Here is a 13803-nt window from a genome sequence, read left to right on the forward strand (position 1 = left end):
TCATTCCAGTTATTTTATTCTTTTTCTCTAACTGGTTCTTTTTTATATTTTCTAGTTCCCTGTTAAAATTCTCACTGTGTTCATCTATTCTCTTCCCAAGTTCAGTTAGCATTCTTATTACTAATGCTTTGAACTCTTTATCTGGCAAATTATTTATCTCTGTTTCATTAGTTGTTTTTTCAGGGCTTTGTTTCTTGTTCTTTTGCTTGAAACAAATTCCTTTGTCTTCTCATTTTACTTAACTTTCTTTGTCTTTACAAAATTAGGTGAAACATTTACCTATTTCAGTCTTGCAGGGGTGTCCTGTGTGACAGCATCCCCATGCAGTCTTCACATGCTGAGTGGCTTTCTTGGGATTGCTAATCTGAAGTGAGCACAGGTCACATCTTCCCTTTGGGTGTGCTGGCAGCTACCACCTTGCTGGGAGGCAGGGGTGGACGTGGAGGGGCTAGAGCCAGAGCCAGGTGTGAGCCTGGGTTTCTTCTATGCTCAGTGGCTGTCACCACCCTATGGGAGTGGGTTTGGGGCCCAAGATGCTGGAGCTGAAGTCCCATGTGTCGATTGGAGCTGGTTCCATTCCCTGTAAGTGTGCACTCTCCCCTGCCCTCGGTGTTGGCACCTCCATCCCAGTGGAAGGGAACATAAGAGGAAGAGGGGCTTGAGCGGCCCCCAGTGGGGCTGGGTTATGCCCTGGTATGGTCCCAGCAAGCCAGTCAGAGCCCCAGGCCATTTCTGATCCGCTGCCTTCATGTGCTCACCAGAAACATTCTCCCTTGCCCTGTTTAGAAGCGGGGCCTGGCCCTAGCTGGCTCTGCTTCCTCCAAATGTGTGTACCTTCACCCTAGTGGAGAGCAGCTCTGGAGCAAGAGGAGCTGGAGCAACTGCCTGCCGTGGGCCAGGATGCCTGCTGGGTTGATTCCCATACAGGAGTCAGAGCCCCAGGCTGCTCCCAAACTGCTTCCTTCCCACACACCAGCAGTGGCCGCCCTCACCCTGTTCAGATTCAGGGCTGGTTGCACACCAGCTCCATCACCTCCGAGTATGTTATTCCTTAGCAGTGGCAGCCTTTGCCCTAGTGGAGAGGTGTGCTGGAGCAAGAGGGGCTGCAGCAGTCTCCAGATGCAGGCTGGGGTGCACTGGGGCAGTAGTGGGAAACTGGCATGAGCCCTGGGGCGTTTTCAGCCTACTTTCTCCACCTTGTTCCTGGGAGTAAGCAAGCATGTGTGAGTGGAGTCTCAGTTTCTTTCAACTCTCTGGTACATCCCACTGGTTTTTAAACCTGCTCAGGGGACTCATCTACCTGATGTCCAACCCAGTGGCTGGGGTGCCCAATATGTAGTTCAAATCCCTCAGTCCCCAGGGAGGATCTCCCAACCTGTGATATCTCCTTCCTCTTGTCTGTTTCCTGCTACAAGAACTGGTCCCAGCCTGATCCCCTCTCCTCCCTTCCTACCTGACTCCATGTGGGTCTTTCTTTATAGCCTTGGTTGTAAAAGAGCCTTTCTGCCAGTCTCTAGTTTGTTTTCAGCTAGAGTTGCCCCACACATAGATCTGTTTTTGATGCATTCATTGGGGGAGGTGAGCCCAATGTCCTACTCCACCATCTTGATTTCTCCATTTCTTTATTAAATGCATTTAGTTCGTGAATTGTTTTCCTGATTTTGCTTAGTTGTATATCTGTGTTTTCTTGCATTTCATACAGTTTAAGATGATGATTTTACATTCTTTGTCAGGGAAATCATAAATTTCCATTTCTTTGGGGTCAGTTGCTGGAGCTCTATTACTTTCCTTTGGTGGCATCATATTTGTGTAATGCTTTGTTGTCTATGTAGCCTTATATTAGTGTCTGTGCATTTGTGAAGCAAGCACCTCTTCCAGTCTTTACAGACTGGTTTCAGAAGATAAAGACGTTCTGTTTGTTTCCCGAGCTGATAGGATTACTTCCATAATTGCAGTTGTGCTGCATTGGAGCCAGTTGTGAGGCTTTTGCTGGGTCTGCAGTAGCATCTATGATTTGTGGGCTTGCTACTGGGTCTTATGCTGGTGTGGATCCCTTCTAGTCCCCAGGTAGATGTGACTACCTGCAGTACCTTGTTCAGTAGGGTGGGACTGGGACAAGGGTCTGCTTTGGGGTCCACGTGTGGGTCCCCAGGTAGCAAGCCTATTACCAGGTAAATGGTGGGTGTGCCTCCTGCCAGATCTTGGGTGGACTGCTGCCTGGTCACTGGATGGGTCCCTGGATGGACAGGACTGACCCTGGACTGTAGCTGAGAGGTACTGGAACTGAGCCTCAATGCTGTTTCAGATTCCACAGCCAAGATTTGCTCTGCAGTCACGGATGGGTATGTCTCCCTCCAGATCACTGGATGGGCTGAATTGGTCCCTGACTGTGGCCAGAGGGGCTGGAGTTGAGTATAGGGCCCTTTCAGGATCTCTTGGAGTGCAGTTATGTTTTCTGACAGGTTCCTGTGCCAGGACTGCTTGGGGATTGTGGTTGGGAGTATTAGGCCCTTTCAGGATCTCTGGGAGTACATACAGGAGTGTGTCCTGTTGGGTACCTGTGGCAGCAGAACTGTTCACAGTCTCCAGTTGGAAGGGGCTAGGACTCAGTGTAGGGCCCTTTCAGTTCTCCAGGGTTGCAGCCAGGTGTGTTTCCTACTGAGACCTTGGACCCTCAGGACTGCTGTAGACTGGCAGACTGTAGTTATGAGGAAGCTGGAGTCACATACAGGGCCTTTTCAGGAACTCCAGGGGACAGAGACAGGAGTGTCTCCTGCCTGGTCTTTGTGCAAGCAGAAATTCTAGAAGACTGGCAGTGAGGGGGCTTGAGCTGAGTATAAACCCCTTTTAGGATCTTAGAGGGTACAGACAAACGTGTTTCCTATAGGGTTCCTTTGCCAGCATGATTGTTCCTAGACTGTGGCTGGGACTTGCTGGAGCCCTGTTACAGGCCGCTTCAGAATCCACAGTCTGACGGACTGTACCTTACTTCCAGGGGCTTACCTTCAGGGGTTCCCACACCGCAGCCTAGTGAGGCTGGAGCTGGCTCAAAGGTCACTTCCTGTTCTACAGCCAGGAACAAGTTCTTTAAGTTCTTTATTATGCCTGTTACCTGATACATGAATGAGTGTGACTCCTTTGGGTCCCTTGACATGTGGCATATATTGGTGACAGACCCAGAGCCAAATGGAGCTGTAGCTAAGTTCTCAGGGGTACAGAGCTATTTCTGTTTCTATAGCTGAGACCACAGTCAGTGAGTCAGCTGCCTAAGTGCAAGCCTGTCTCCTCAAAATGGCTGTCTTCATTCTTGGACTGCACCAGGGTTTCACAATCTCCAACCTGGATCCTGAAGCTCCTGTGAAGACACTTTTGTCTGTGAGTGTAGATGCAAAATTACTGTTCTTGAGGGGGGTTGATTATGTACGAGGGACATTTTTCTGACAAGCAATGCTATATAATGTAATTTCCATCAACTAAGACCAAGATTTTTCAACTCTTTATTTACAAAAATAAAGATAACTAGTAAGCCAAATGTCAGTTGCTAAGTAAGTTAGTTTTTTCTTTACACATTAGTATTAATGCTAATTAAAATGTTAGAATCCTTGACTTTTATTATTTTAGACTTGGGAGACCTGGCGTTGATTGTTATTGTCAACATGAAAGTGGTGCAGCTGTTCTGCAGCTCCAATTCTTGATCAATGAGGTAAGGATTTTCTTAGATATTTCTATCTCACACACACATTGTGTAATCTTTTTAATATTATTTTTCTACATGCTTAAAGATATATACGTATGCAATATTGTTCATGGTCACAGTTTTCATAAAAGACTGTACTCCTGTATTTGTCAGTTTATTAAATTTTAAAGGAAAAATTTTGTATGTACCAGAAGATCCTGTTATTGTGATTGTGTAGTATAATTTATAGATTAATTGTTTAAATGGTTTTTAAAAAATTACTAAAATCCTTTGATTGCTACACTGACCATTAAACTCTCCCTCTACACACTCTCCTCCCACCAATTTGTTTTCTAATCCAGCATTAATTTTCATGTTTTGTCTTTATCTTCCATTAAATAATCTTTTCAGTTATCTACTTTGGGCTTCTTTGTCTGTATATATCTCCATATTCATTTGTTGGTATACATATGCATAGCTTTATAACAATTGGCTGCCTACCCTACTCCTATTTTTATAAACCTATGGTGATGAGGAACTCCCTAAAGACAAAGTTTGTAAAGCTCAGAAAGTTTGCAGATCTTCCAGTAGTTGAAGGCTACTTAAGGCCTTCTTTTTTTTTTTTTTTTTTGCGGTACGCGGGCCTCTCGCTCTTGTGGCCTCTCCCGTTGCGGAGCACAGGCTCCGGACGCACAGGCTCAGCGGCAATGGCTCACGGGCCCAGCCGCTCTGCGGCATGTGGGATCTTCCCGGACCGGGGCACGAACCCGTGTCCCCTGCATCGGCAGGCGGACTCTCAACCACTGCACCACCAGGGAAGTCCCTTAAGGCCTTCTTGACTCATATTTTTACAATGGATCCTTGAGTCTTTTGAACTCTTTTATATTAAGTGATTCAGTCAATGCAAAAATGTTTTAAGAGTTTATGCCATACCAAATTTGGGCACTTAGGAGATTGAACTCAGTGTATTGAAAGAAAAAAAAAAGAGGTATCACTGGTTGTTTCTTGTGGCATGAATGGTGATCTTTTATTCAGTATCTCTATATATTTGCATATATATATTCTAAGAACTTTTACTCATAAACATGGGTGAAATGTTTCATATAACTTTACACCAGAGATACCTGAGGCATGAAAAATTTGTGATACTGGGAAATGTCCACTTTTTACTTCTCTTAGGTCAAAAATCTTTCTCATAAGGCTGTGAGATTCTCCTTGTTGACCAGCCTAGCATATTTCATGTTGTAGGCATACTTGCTGTGGGGTACCAAAACGAGAGAGGGAAATAAGGAAGAGCAGGGGAAACATTAAAAAAATATTTTATCATAATAACTAGTCTTTAGTATCTAGACTGACAACCTTTTTGAAGTCTCAGTGTTACTCTATAGCTCCTAGTTGAGAGATCTCAGCCTTTTGCCTTCTGCATGGATGTTTACTGGCAGGCATAAATTGTTCCCAGGTGATTTTCTGTGTGTCCTGTCCTCTGAGAATTGTCTTCAAGGCCATAAGTTTGCCTCTGTGCTGTTACATAACTAAGAAGAAATAAAAGCAAGCCTTCAACATCTTTCCAGTGTTTACATTGTCTGTCCTGAACTGCTCACCTCGATCTGCCTTATACTCAACTTCTGTACCTTTTTCCAAACTTCCCAGCTTCTGACCTCTTGACCTGTGTTTTTATTCAGTTTTTAATCTTTTCACAGATCTTCATTAGTAGTGCTTTTTATGGATTTGCTTTTGTAAATGAGCCCTAGACACCCTGCCAATGTGCTTACTTTCATGTGTCTTATGTTTCTGTTGGTGTTGTTCAGTGGTTCTGTTCACCTCCCTCAAATGCTAAGTTATCTCCTAGTTTTATCATAGAATTATTAATACTGACTTCCTTCCTAGATTTATTCAGCTATTACACTAAGATATTATTGAACATCTGCTGATTTATTTTACTTTCATTGCCGTTGGCATATTATATCTTTTGTATAACACATAACTATTTACTGTAGACAATGTTTTATTAATTTTATATATCATAGTCTATCTTCACCCTATCCCAAATGAGTTTCCACTTTCCTGAGAAATGAGATCACTATTCTATATCTCAAAAAAAAAATTGTAGTTCATCAAGTACTTCCAAGCAGTCCTAATAATTTTCTAATTTGAATATGTAGAACACTTGAGAACAGTTTACAAAAAAAAGCAGACAAACACAAAAATCCTCAAGGCATGTGTAGGATACATTTTATTGCATGAATGTAATTATCTATGAGTTCATTTTAAAATGTATATATCAATGTATACCTCTTTGAATATGTGTGTTAACATATTTATATACAAATATGCAATTTGTACACATTTTAAAACATTTTAATGGTTATACTCTCTGGTTATGATTATTGTTTTAAAAGTTATTTTTCTTTGAGACTAAAATCATAGGTATATAATATCAAGAACCATCACAGGCAACATGAGCATATGTTTGTTGTAGGAATTGTTATGGAAGAGCATTTAGATTCCTATATTCTCTCTAATTCCTAAAGAAGAAGTAAATTCTAGGAATTTCAGTATAGTTCTTCCTAACATCTACATGGTTTATCATTTTTATATCTGTGATTGATTTAATAAACTGTGAAAGGTTACTTGTAACCGAGTACTTTGTAAAGTATGAAAAGAATTTTAGGTATCTCCAGACTACTATAATTGTGCAAGATCACTTTTACAGAACACATTCAATACTCTAGAGTAGCTTCAGGCTCTGACAGGGCAAGCATTGATGTTTTTTTGCTGGGAAACTCAATGGCAAAAGTTCTGACATAGTTTAAGATGATCTTAACTCAGTAAAATAAATAGTTTATAATAGTTTAAGATGATCTTACTTAACTCAGTAAAATAAATAATTTAAAATATGTATATGAAGTCATACATGGCAGCTAATTTTCTGCCCATATGGTGTCTGCCATACTAATAGGTAGAACCCATCCTATTGTATTTGAAGTAGGATCCATTTTTATTTGGAGGCTTTGTATAAAAAGGATCTTAGTATTATTTTTGTAGTTATACTGAATTCTAGTTGGAGAAATGTTTTCTTTTATTACAGATGTTTTCTTTTGTCATAGATGAAGCTTTTTGAAGTAAGAAAACAAATTAAATTATGCCAAATATACTATATAGGAAGACTATATACTTCTTAACTATACAGAAAATTTTAAGGAAGACTATATACTTCTTTTAGGAAGACTATACACTTCTTAACTATACAGAAAATGTTTACAAACAGTGTATTTTTATATGACCAGATTGCAATTTAAAACTGGGTTGGATATTTGCTTTTCTGTAGAGCTACATGGTATATGTATAAATAGTAAAAACAACAAAAAAATTAAACTTAGTTTTTCCCAAAGAAAATATAAGAAATCTTTAATAGTCACAATGATTCTTATAATAATAATCCCTCTATTGATAAATGCATATTCCTTGAACTAATCATTCTCACCAATCCATATACAGTAGTTTACCTGCTTCTTCTACTGTTAGCATTCTTAGGCTTCCTGACTGAAGTATGTGCATTGTCCTTCCTTGTATTTCTACATTATATAAATACAAATAACATTAAAAGCAGTGAAAAATTCAGTAAATTAGCTTGTTTTTGCTTCACAAAAAAACCCCCATAAATTAGTAAATCGCTCACTTTGTCTTCATTTTGTTCCAGGGTGCTTTGGTCAGTGCAGGTTCAGATGATACACTTCATTTGTGGAACCTTAGACAAAAAAGGCCAGCTGTTCTTCATTCTCTTAAATTTAACAGAGAACGGTAAGAATGTAAGAGTTAAACAATTTTTTAACGTGTAAGAAAATTATTTCCCGATCAAGTTTCAGGTTAATTTTTGAAAGAATTAAAAAAATAATATTAATAGCTAGAAATAATATTTATGCTTACTTTTATAATAGTTTATTTTCATAGAAAATTCATAATTGATATAGATTCAGTCCTTTTCTAATGGGAACTCCTAGCATTCTTGTTCTCCTTGCTATAAACTAGGACTTCACCATTGATGTGTTCTTTTCCTTAGGTCAAGGTGCTGAAAAGCCAGACCTAAAATTTAAAAGTCAAGTAAATACTAAATGTATTTCCACACCTTTTGATCATGGAAGTTACCTCCTACACTTTCACCCTTTTGCTTAAATATTTTTTACCTTAAAAAAATATGAGACAGAGGTTTTAGACATCCAAAAATGTTGGTACTAAGTGTTGCGCAACATTGCACATCCAAGATTGATATTTTCAAAGATGGTGAATTGATCAGAATTCAAATTCTCCCATTTTAGAATGAAATAATAATTAGAAAAAGAAAATTTTATGAATGGATATGGAAAATGTTACTAGATTTTATTTGTAACAAATTGTCCCAAATTTTAATGTTTCTAGTGTTGGTTTCAACCAGAGCTAGAATATAACAGACATCTACTTAGCTGATAATCCACCTTGAGATGAAGTAAAATTTGTATTTTATTATCTGTATCTGTTATTTAACTATTAAATGATCTGATATTTGTTTATTATTTGGGAAACAGTCAAACTTTTTGGTGTGATTGAGAAGGGCTATCACAGGAAAAATTGATATTAATGAAAGAAAAAGAAACCTCTGAGAAGTAAATTTACACAGATTAGCAAGTACTAGTCAAAACTGAGTTAGGTAGATGATAGAGACAGGCAGCCACTGCTGAGAGGTCAAGAAAGTGCTTATTTTATTTTGTTGAATGGTAATAGTTCATAAGGAATCATCACTGTATGGGCAGAGCTTAATGAAGTAAACCTGTTTTTATAGGTTTGTTGAGAAAAAAGGATGGCAGCTATAGACATTCTTCCTTTTTCTATTTGGAGCTTTTTCTTTTTCTTCTTATATGTGTACTGTAATATTTGAATCATTAACCTTCAATATTCTGAGTAGTATTCATGAGTATCATGTCCACAGTATTTTGGGATTCAGCATCAATGGAAGTTTTTGTTAATCCAGTATTTTTTTGAGAGGAGGAAATTTATATTTTAGCTATTTGCTAAAACTAGATAGGACTTCTTTCTTTATATTATATCTAATTTTGGTTATTTTATCTTAAATTTTAAAATAAGTAATGTAGCAAATATTTCAGGATATGAAAAGTTGAAAGATCAGTCAAGAGTTGTTATACTGTTCCTTGTACCTTTACCACTAAAAATATTACCTACCTCAGATATTGCCATATTGATTTTATCTCTTTCTCTACTTGTAAGATTTTTTGTTTGTCAATGTTTTGAGTAGATCTGGCTCTACCCTTTTGTGTAGATGGGCAGAATGAGTTTTTTCCCCCTCACAATTGGAATGTTGAAGGAAATGTTCTGGCCTCTTTTATAGCCATTTTGGGGAGAAGAAATGATTGATGGTGATGATTTCCAGTTATAATTTTATTAACTCATTTGAGGTATATTTAACTGGTAGGAACGTAAAAGACCAAGCTGACAGATTTTGGACAAGTTTAAATCTTAGGAACTTTGCAGGCACTGCCTATTTTTTTAAATTAATTTTTATTGGAGTACAGTTGCTTTACAATGTTTTGTTAGTTTCTGCTGTACAGGAAAGTGAATCAGTCTTACGTATACATATATCCCCTCTTTTTTAGATTTCTTTCCCATTTAGGTCACCACAGAGCATTGAGTAGAGTTCCCTGTGCTATACAGTAGGTTCTCATTAGTTACCTATTTTATACATAGTAGTGTATATATGTCAATCCCAATCTCCTACTTCATCCCACCCACCCACCTTGGTATCCATAAGTTTGTTCTCTACATCTGTGTCTCTATTTCTTCTTTGCAAATAAGTTCATCTATACCATTTTTCTAGATTCCACATGTAAGTGATATTATACGGTGTTTGTTTTTCTCCTTCTGACTTATTTCACTCTGTATGACAGTCTCTGGGTCTGTCCACATCTCTGCAAATGGCACTATTTCATTCCTTTTATGGCTGAGTAATATTCCACTGTATATATGTAGCACATCTTCTTTATTCATTCTTCTGTTGATGGACATTTAGGTTGCTTTCATGTCCTAGCTATTGTAAATAGTGCTGTAATGAACATTGGGGTGCATGTATCTTTTTGAATTATGGTTTTCTCTGGGTATATGCCCAGGAGTGGGATTACTGAGTCAAATGTAGTTCTGTTTTTAGTTTTTTGAGGAATCTCTGTACTGTTCTCCATAGTGGCTGTGCCAATTTGCATTCCCACCAACAGTATAGGAGAGTTCCCTTTTCTCTACACACTCTCCAGCGTTTATTGTTTGTAGGTTTTTTTGATAATGGCCATTCTGACCAGTGTGAGGTGATACCTCATTGTAGTTTTGATTTGCATTTTGCTAACAATTAGTGATGTTGAGCATCTTTTCATGTGCCTCTTGGCCATCTGTATGTCTATCTAGGTCTTCCGCCCATTTTTTCTTTGGGCTATTTGTTTTTTTGATATTGAGCTGCATGAGCTGTATGTAGACTTTGGAGATTAATCCCTGTCAGTTGCTTCGTTTGCAAATATTTTCTCCAATTTTGAGGGTTGTCTTTTCATTTTTTTAATGGTTTCCTTTGCTGTGCAAAAGCTTTTAAGTTTAATTAGGTCCCATTTGTTTATTTTTGTTTTTATTTTCATTACTTTAGGAGATGGTTCAAAAAAGATCTTGCTGCGATTTATATCAAAGAGTGTTCTGCTTATGTTTTCCTCTAAGAGCTTTATAGTGTCTGGTCTTACATTTAGGTCTTTAATCCATTTGGAGTTTATTTTTGTGTATGGTGTTAGGGAGTGTTCTAATTTTATTCTTTTACATGAAATTAAAAGACAGTGCTGTCTGACATTGCCTGTTTTAATGCTTACAAAAATGTGATATTTATCTTTTTGTGAAAGTTAAATTAATTATCTTGAACTTGAGAATAATAATTAATATCACAATTTATTGTGGAGCGGAAAATATCTTTAAATGTATCATGAATGCAAGGCTTAAGTCAATGAAGGAGAATTTAACCAAGTGTCTTTGGGAACTCTAAGCCCTCTTAAATCGGCCATTTAACTGTATACATTTCTATATACTTGTCAACTGGAAAAAAGACACACAATATGAGAGTTGGGAGTGAAGTTTTATTGAGGGTCTTACTGAGGACTATAGCTGGGAGATAGCCTCTCAGATAGCTCTGAGGAACTGCTCCAAAACCACAGGGGAGGAGCCAGTATATAAATTTTTTGGCTGGGAAATACAAGTAGCAAGCATAAAAGATTACTGCTAATCACAAGGAACAGACATCTCAAGTTAATGATTTAAGTGCTTTTCTATGTATGGGAAGATGCAAGAATCTGGGGTCATTCAAATTCTTCCTTAGATATGAATCTTAACTGTCTAGGGACCATATATCTAAAACACAGAATGTTCCATCCTGTTTTTCTCTGTCCTGAATTCCCCTCTGGGGGCCCTGTCAGTGGGTGACTGCAGTGGGTTGTAACTTAATCCTTGTAGAACTGGAATGTTGGGCAATATTCTTTGTTTATGTATCCTTGTGCTTATGCCATATACATATTTAGTTTATATAGTTTGTAAATTTTAGGTTTTTTTAATTAGGGCAACTTCAGTCTTTGGTTTTATAGTCTTTGAAGGTAGCAACCAGGCTTAGATTGTTGAGAAGTAGGTTTAGATATTCCAGCTGCTTCTGGTGGATGATCTTTGGGTTCCTCTCATATCAGAGTTTATAAACTTAAATATGGAAGAAAAACTTTTGATTTCTATGGTACATGATCTGAAAAATGAATAAAATCAAGCATTTACATTTCAGGCATATTAACAGTCCTTGCTATCACTGATCATAAATCATGTAATGTTGGGGAAAGCCTAGAATTGTTTTATATGGTTTTCAAGTAAAATTCAACAGATAGGCTATAATATACAGATCATAAAGTATTTGTACTAATTATATCAGAGTTTATTTTTTCTGTCAGTGGTGTTCTGCTAATTAATATTGTCAGAATACTTCTAAGGAATATTAGCTAAACCGCCAGGAAGGAATATGTTATTAAGAACCTTATTTCTGAAATCTCTAGCAAACTTGACCCATCAGAGTTGGCTTTGGGGGACACTATTTATAACCCAAATTTAAAATATTTTATTGCTTTATAAAGATAATCTGAATTACTTTTCTTTTAAAATTTTCTTAACTAATTAGCATATTTGCCTGGTTTGACAGTCAAAAGATAAAAGTTGTATGTACAGTGAAGGATCTTTCTTCCCCTCCTGTCCCCTGGACACTCTGTCTATCCGCAGAGCCAAGCAGTGTTATTAATTTCTTGTGTCTTTCTAGAGATTCATTCTGTACACATATAAGCAAATATTATATGTAACATAATTTTCTTCTTTATTATGAAAGTATCATATATTTCTGTTACATAAGTTGTAGCACATTATACAAACAGTTTTGTACCTTGTTTTTTTCCCTTTACATGTTCTCAAGATCATTCCTTATTAGTACATAAAAAGTTTCCTTATTCTTTTTTTGGTGTGTGTGCAAATGTTACCAAACTGCCAAGAAACTGTGTAAATATTAAAGTGTATGCCTTGAAATAATTTTACATCCATGTAACAAATGCACAATTCAAGAAACAGAAAATTGCTAAAGCCACAGAAATCCCTCTGTGTTACCTTCTAATCACTACCTAACCCCCAAGTGTAACACTATTCTGATTTCAAACATTATAGATTAGTTTTGCCTGTTGTTTTTCACAGTTATAGGAATGGAATTGTACATATCTACTTACTTGTATTTGGCTTCTTTTTTTAAAAATAAATTTAATTAATTAATTAATTAGGCTGCATTGGGTCTTTGTTGCTCTGCGTGGGCTTTCTCTAGTTGTGGCGAGCGGGGGCTACTCTTCATTGCTGTGTGTGGGCTTCTCACTGAAGTGGCTTCTCTTGTTGCGGAGCATGGGCTCTAGGCACGTGGGCTTCAGTAGTTGTGGCTCGTGGGCTCTAGAGCACAGGCTCAATAGTTGTGGCACACGGGCTTAGTTGCTCCCTGGCATGTGGGATCTTCCCAGACCAGGGCTCGAACCTGTGTCCCCTGCATTGGCAGGTGGATTCTTAACCACTGTGCCATCAGGGAAGTCCCTATTTGGCTTCTTTTGCTCAACATTATATTTGTAAGTTTCATTCATGTTGCATGTAGCCATAGTTTATTATTTTCATTGTTATGTAGTATTCAATTTAATGGATATTCTTTAATTTGATTCTTTAATTTTAAAAATTTAATTCTTTAATTTAAAAACTTTTAAAATTTTGTAAATTTTAGAAATAACTTGTCAAATTCCACAAACACATCTGAGATTTTGATTAGAAATATCTTGAATCTGTAGATCAATTTGGGGAGAACGGACATTCCCCATGATGATGGGGAATGGCAATATCGATTGATTGTCATTAACAATGATGACATATTGATTCATTGCCTGAATCACACACAGTCAGGGAATCAAACATGGTATATATCCCACCACTTACTTAGGTATTCTTTGATTTCTCTAAATGACATTTATGGATTTCTCGGTAGAGGTCTTCTATATTTTTATGTTTAGTCATAGATATTTGATAATTTTAAATGCTATTGAAAATTGTACATAATGATAAAAGGATAATATATTGTAAATTGTACGTAATGATAATTATATTACAGTATATTATTTTTAATATTTTTGTTGGAATATGAAAATATAATTTATTTTTATTGTTGACTTTGTGTCCAATGACTTTACTTAAATTCAAATTGCTTATCTATTGTAGATTTTCCTATGTACACAGTCATGCCATCTTCAAATAATGACAGTTTTATTTCCTTCTTTAGTTTTATGTCTTTATATTTATTTCTTTTTATTATTGCACTGGGGTTAGGACCTTCTATTAGTTTTTTTGTTTTTTGCACTGTTGGAGTACTGAAGCATTTATTTATTTATTATTATTAATTTTTTTTACATCTTTATTGGAGTATAATTGCTTTACAGTGTTGTTAGTTGCTGTTGTACAACAAAGTGAGTCAGCTATATGTATACATATATCCCCGTATCCCTTCCCTCTTGAGCCTCACT

At 37.1% G+C, this 13803-nt stretch overlaps 1 protein-coding gene across 2 annotated transcripts in view; it reads left to right on the plus strand.

Annotated features, from left to right (window-relative positions):
• Positions 1-13803, plus strand: part of STXBP5L (syntaxin binding protein 5L) — a 362740-nt gene that overhangs the window by 86723 nt on the left and 262214 nt on the right. For both annotated transcript variants that reach the window (XM_027105973.1, XM_027105977.1), the window contains exons 4-5: positions 3622-3703; positions 7377-7477. In XM_027105973.1, coding sequence (XP_026961774.1) covers positions 3622-3703; positions 7377-7477 — 183 coding nt within the window. The remainder of the gene's footprint in view (positions 1-3621; positions 3704-7376; positions 7478-13803) is intronic.

This window comes from Aethalodelphis obliquidens, unplaced genomic scaffold, assembly GCF_003676395.1.
Source record: "Aethalodelphis obliquidens isolate GAN/ISIS:26980383/991018 unplaced genomic scaffold, ASM367639v1 scaffold1, whole genome shotgun sequence".
Classification (NCBI taxonomy): domain Eukaryota; kingdom Metazoa; phylum Chordata; class Mammalia; order Artiodactyla; family Delphinidae; genus Aethalodelphis; species Aethalodelphis obliquidens.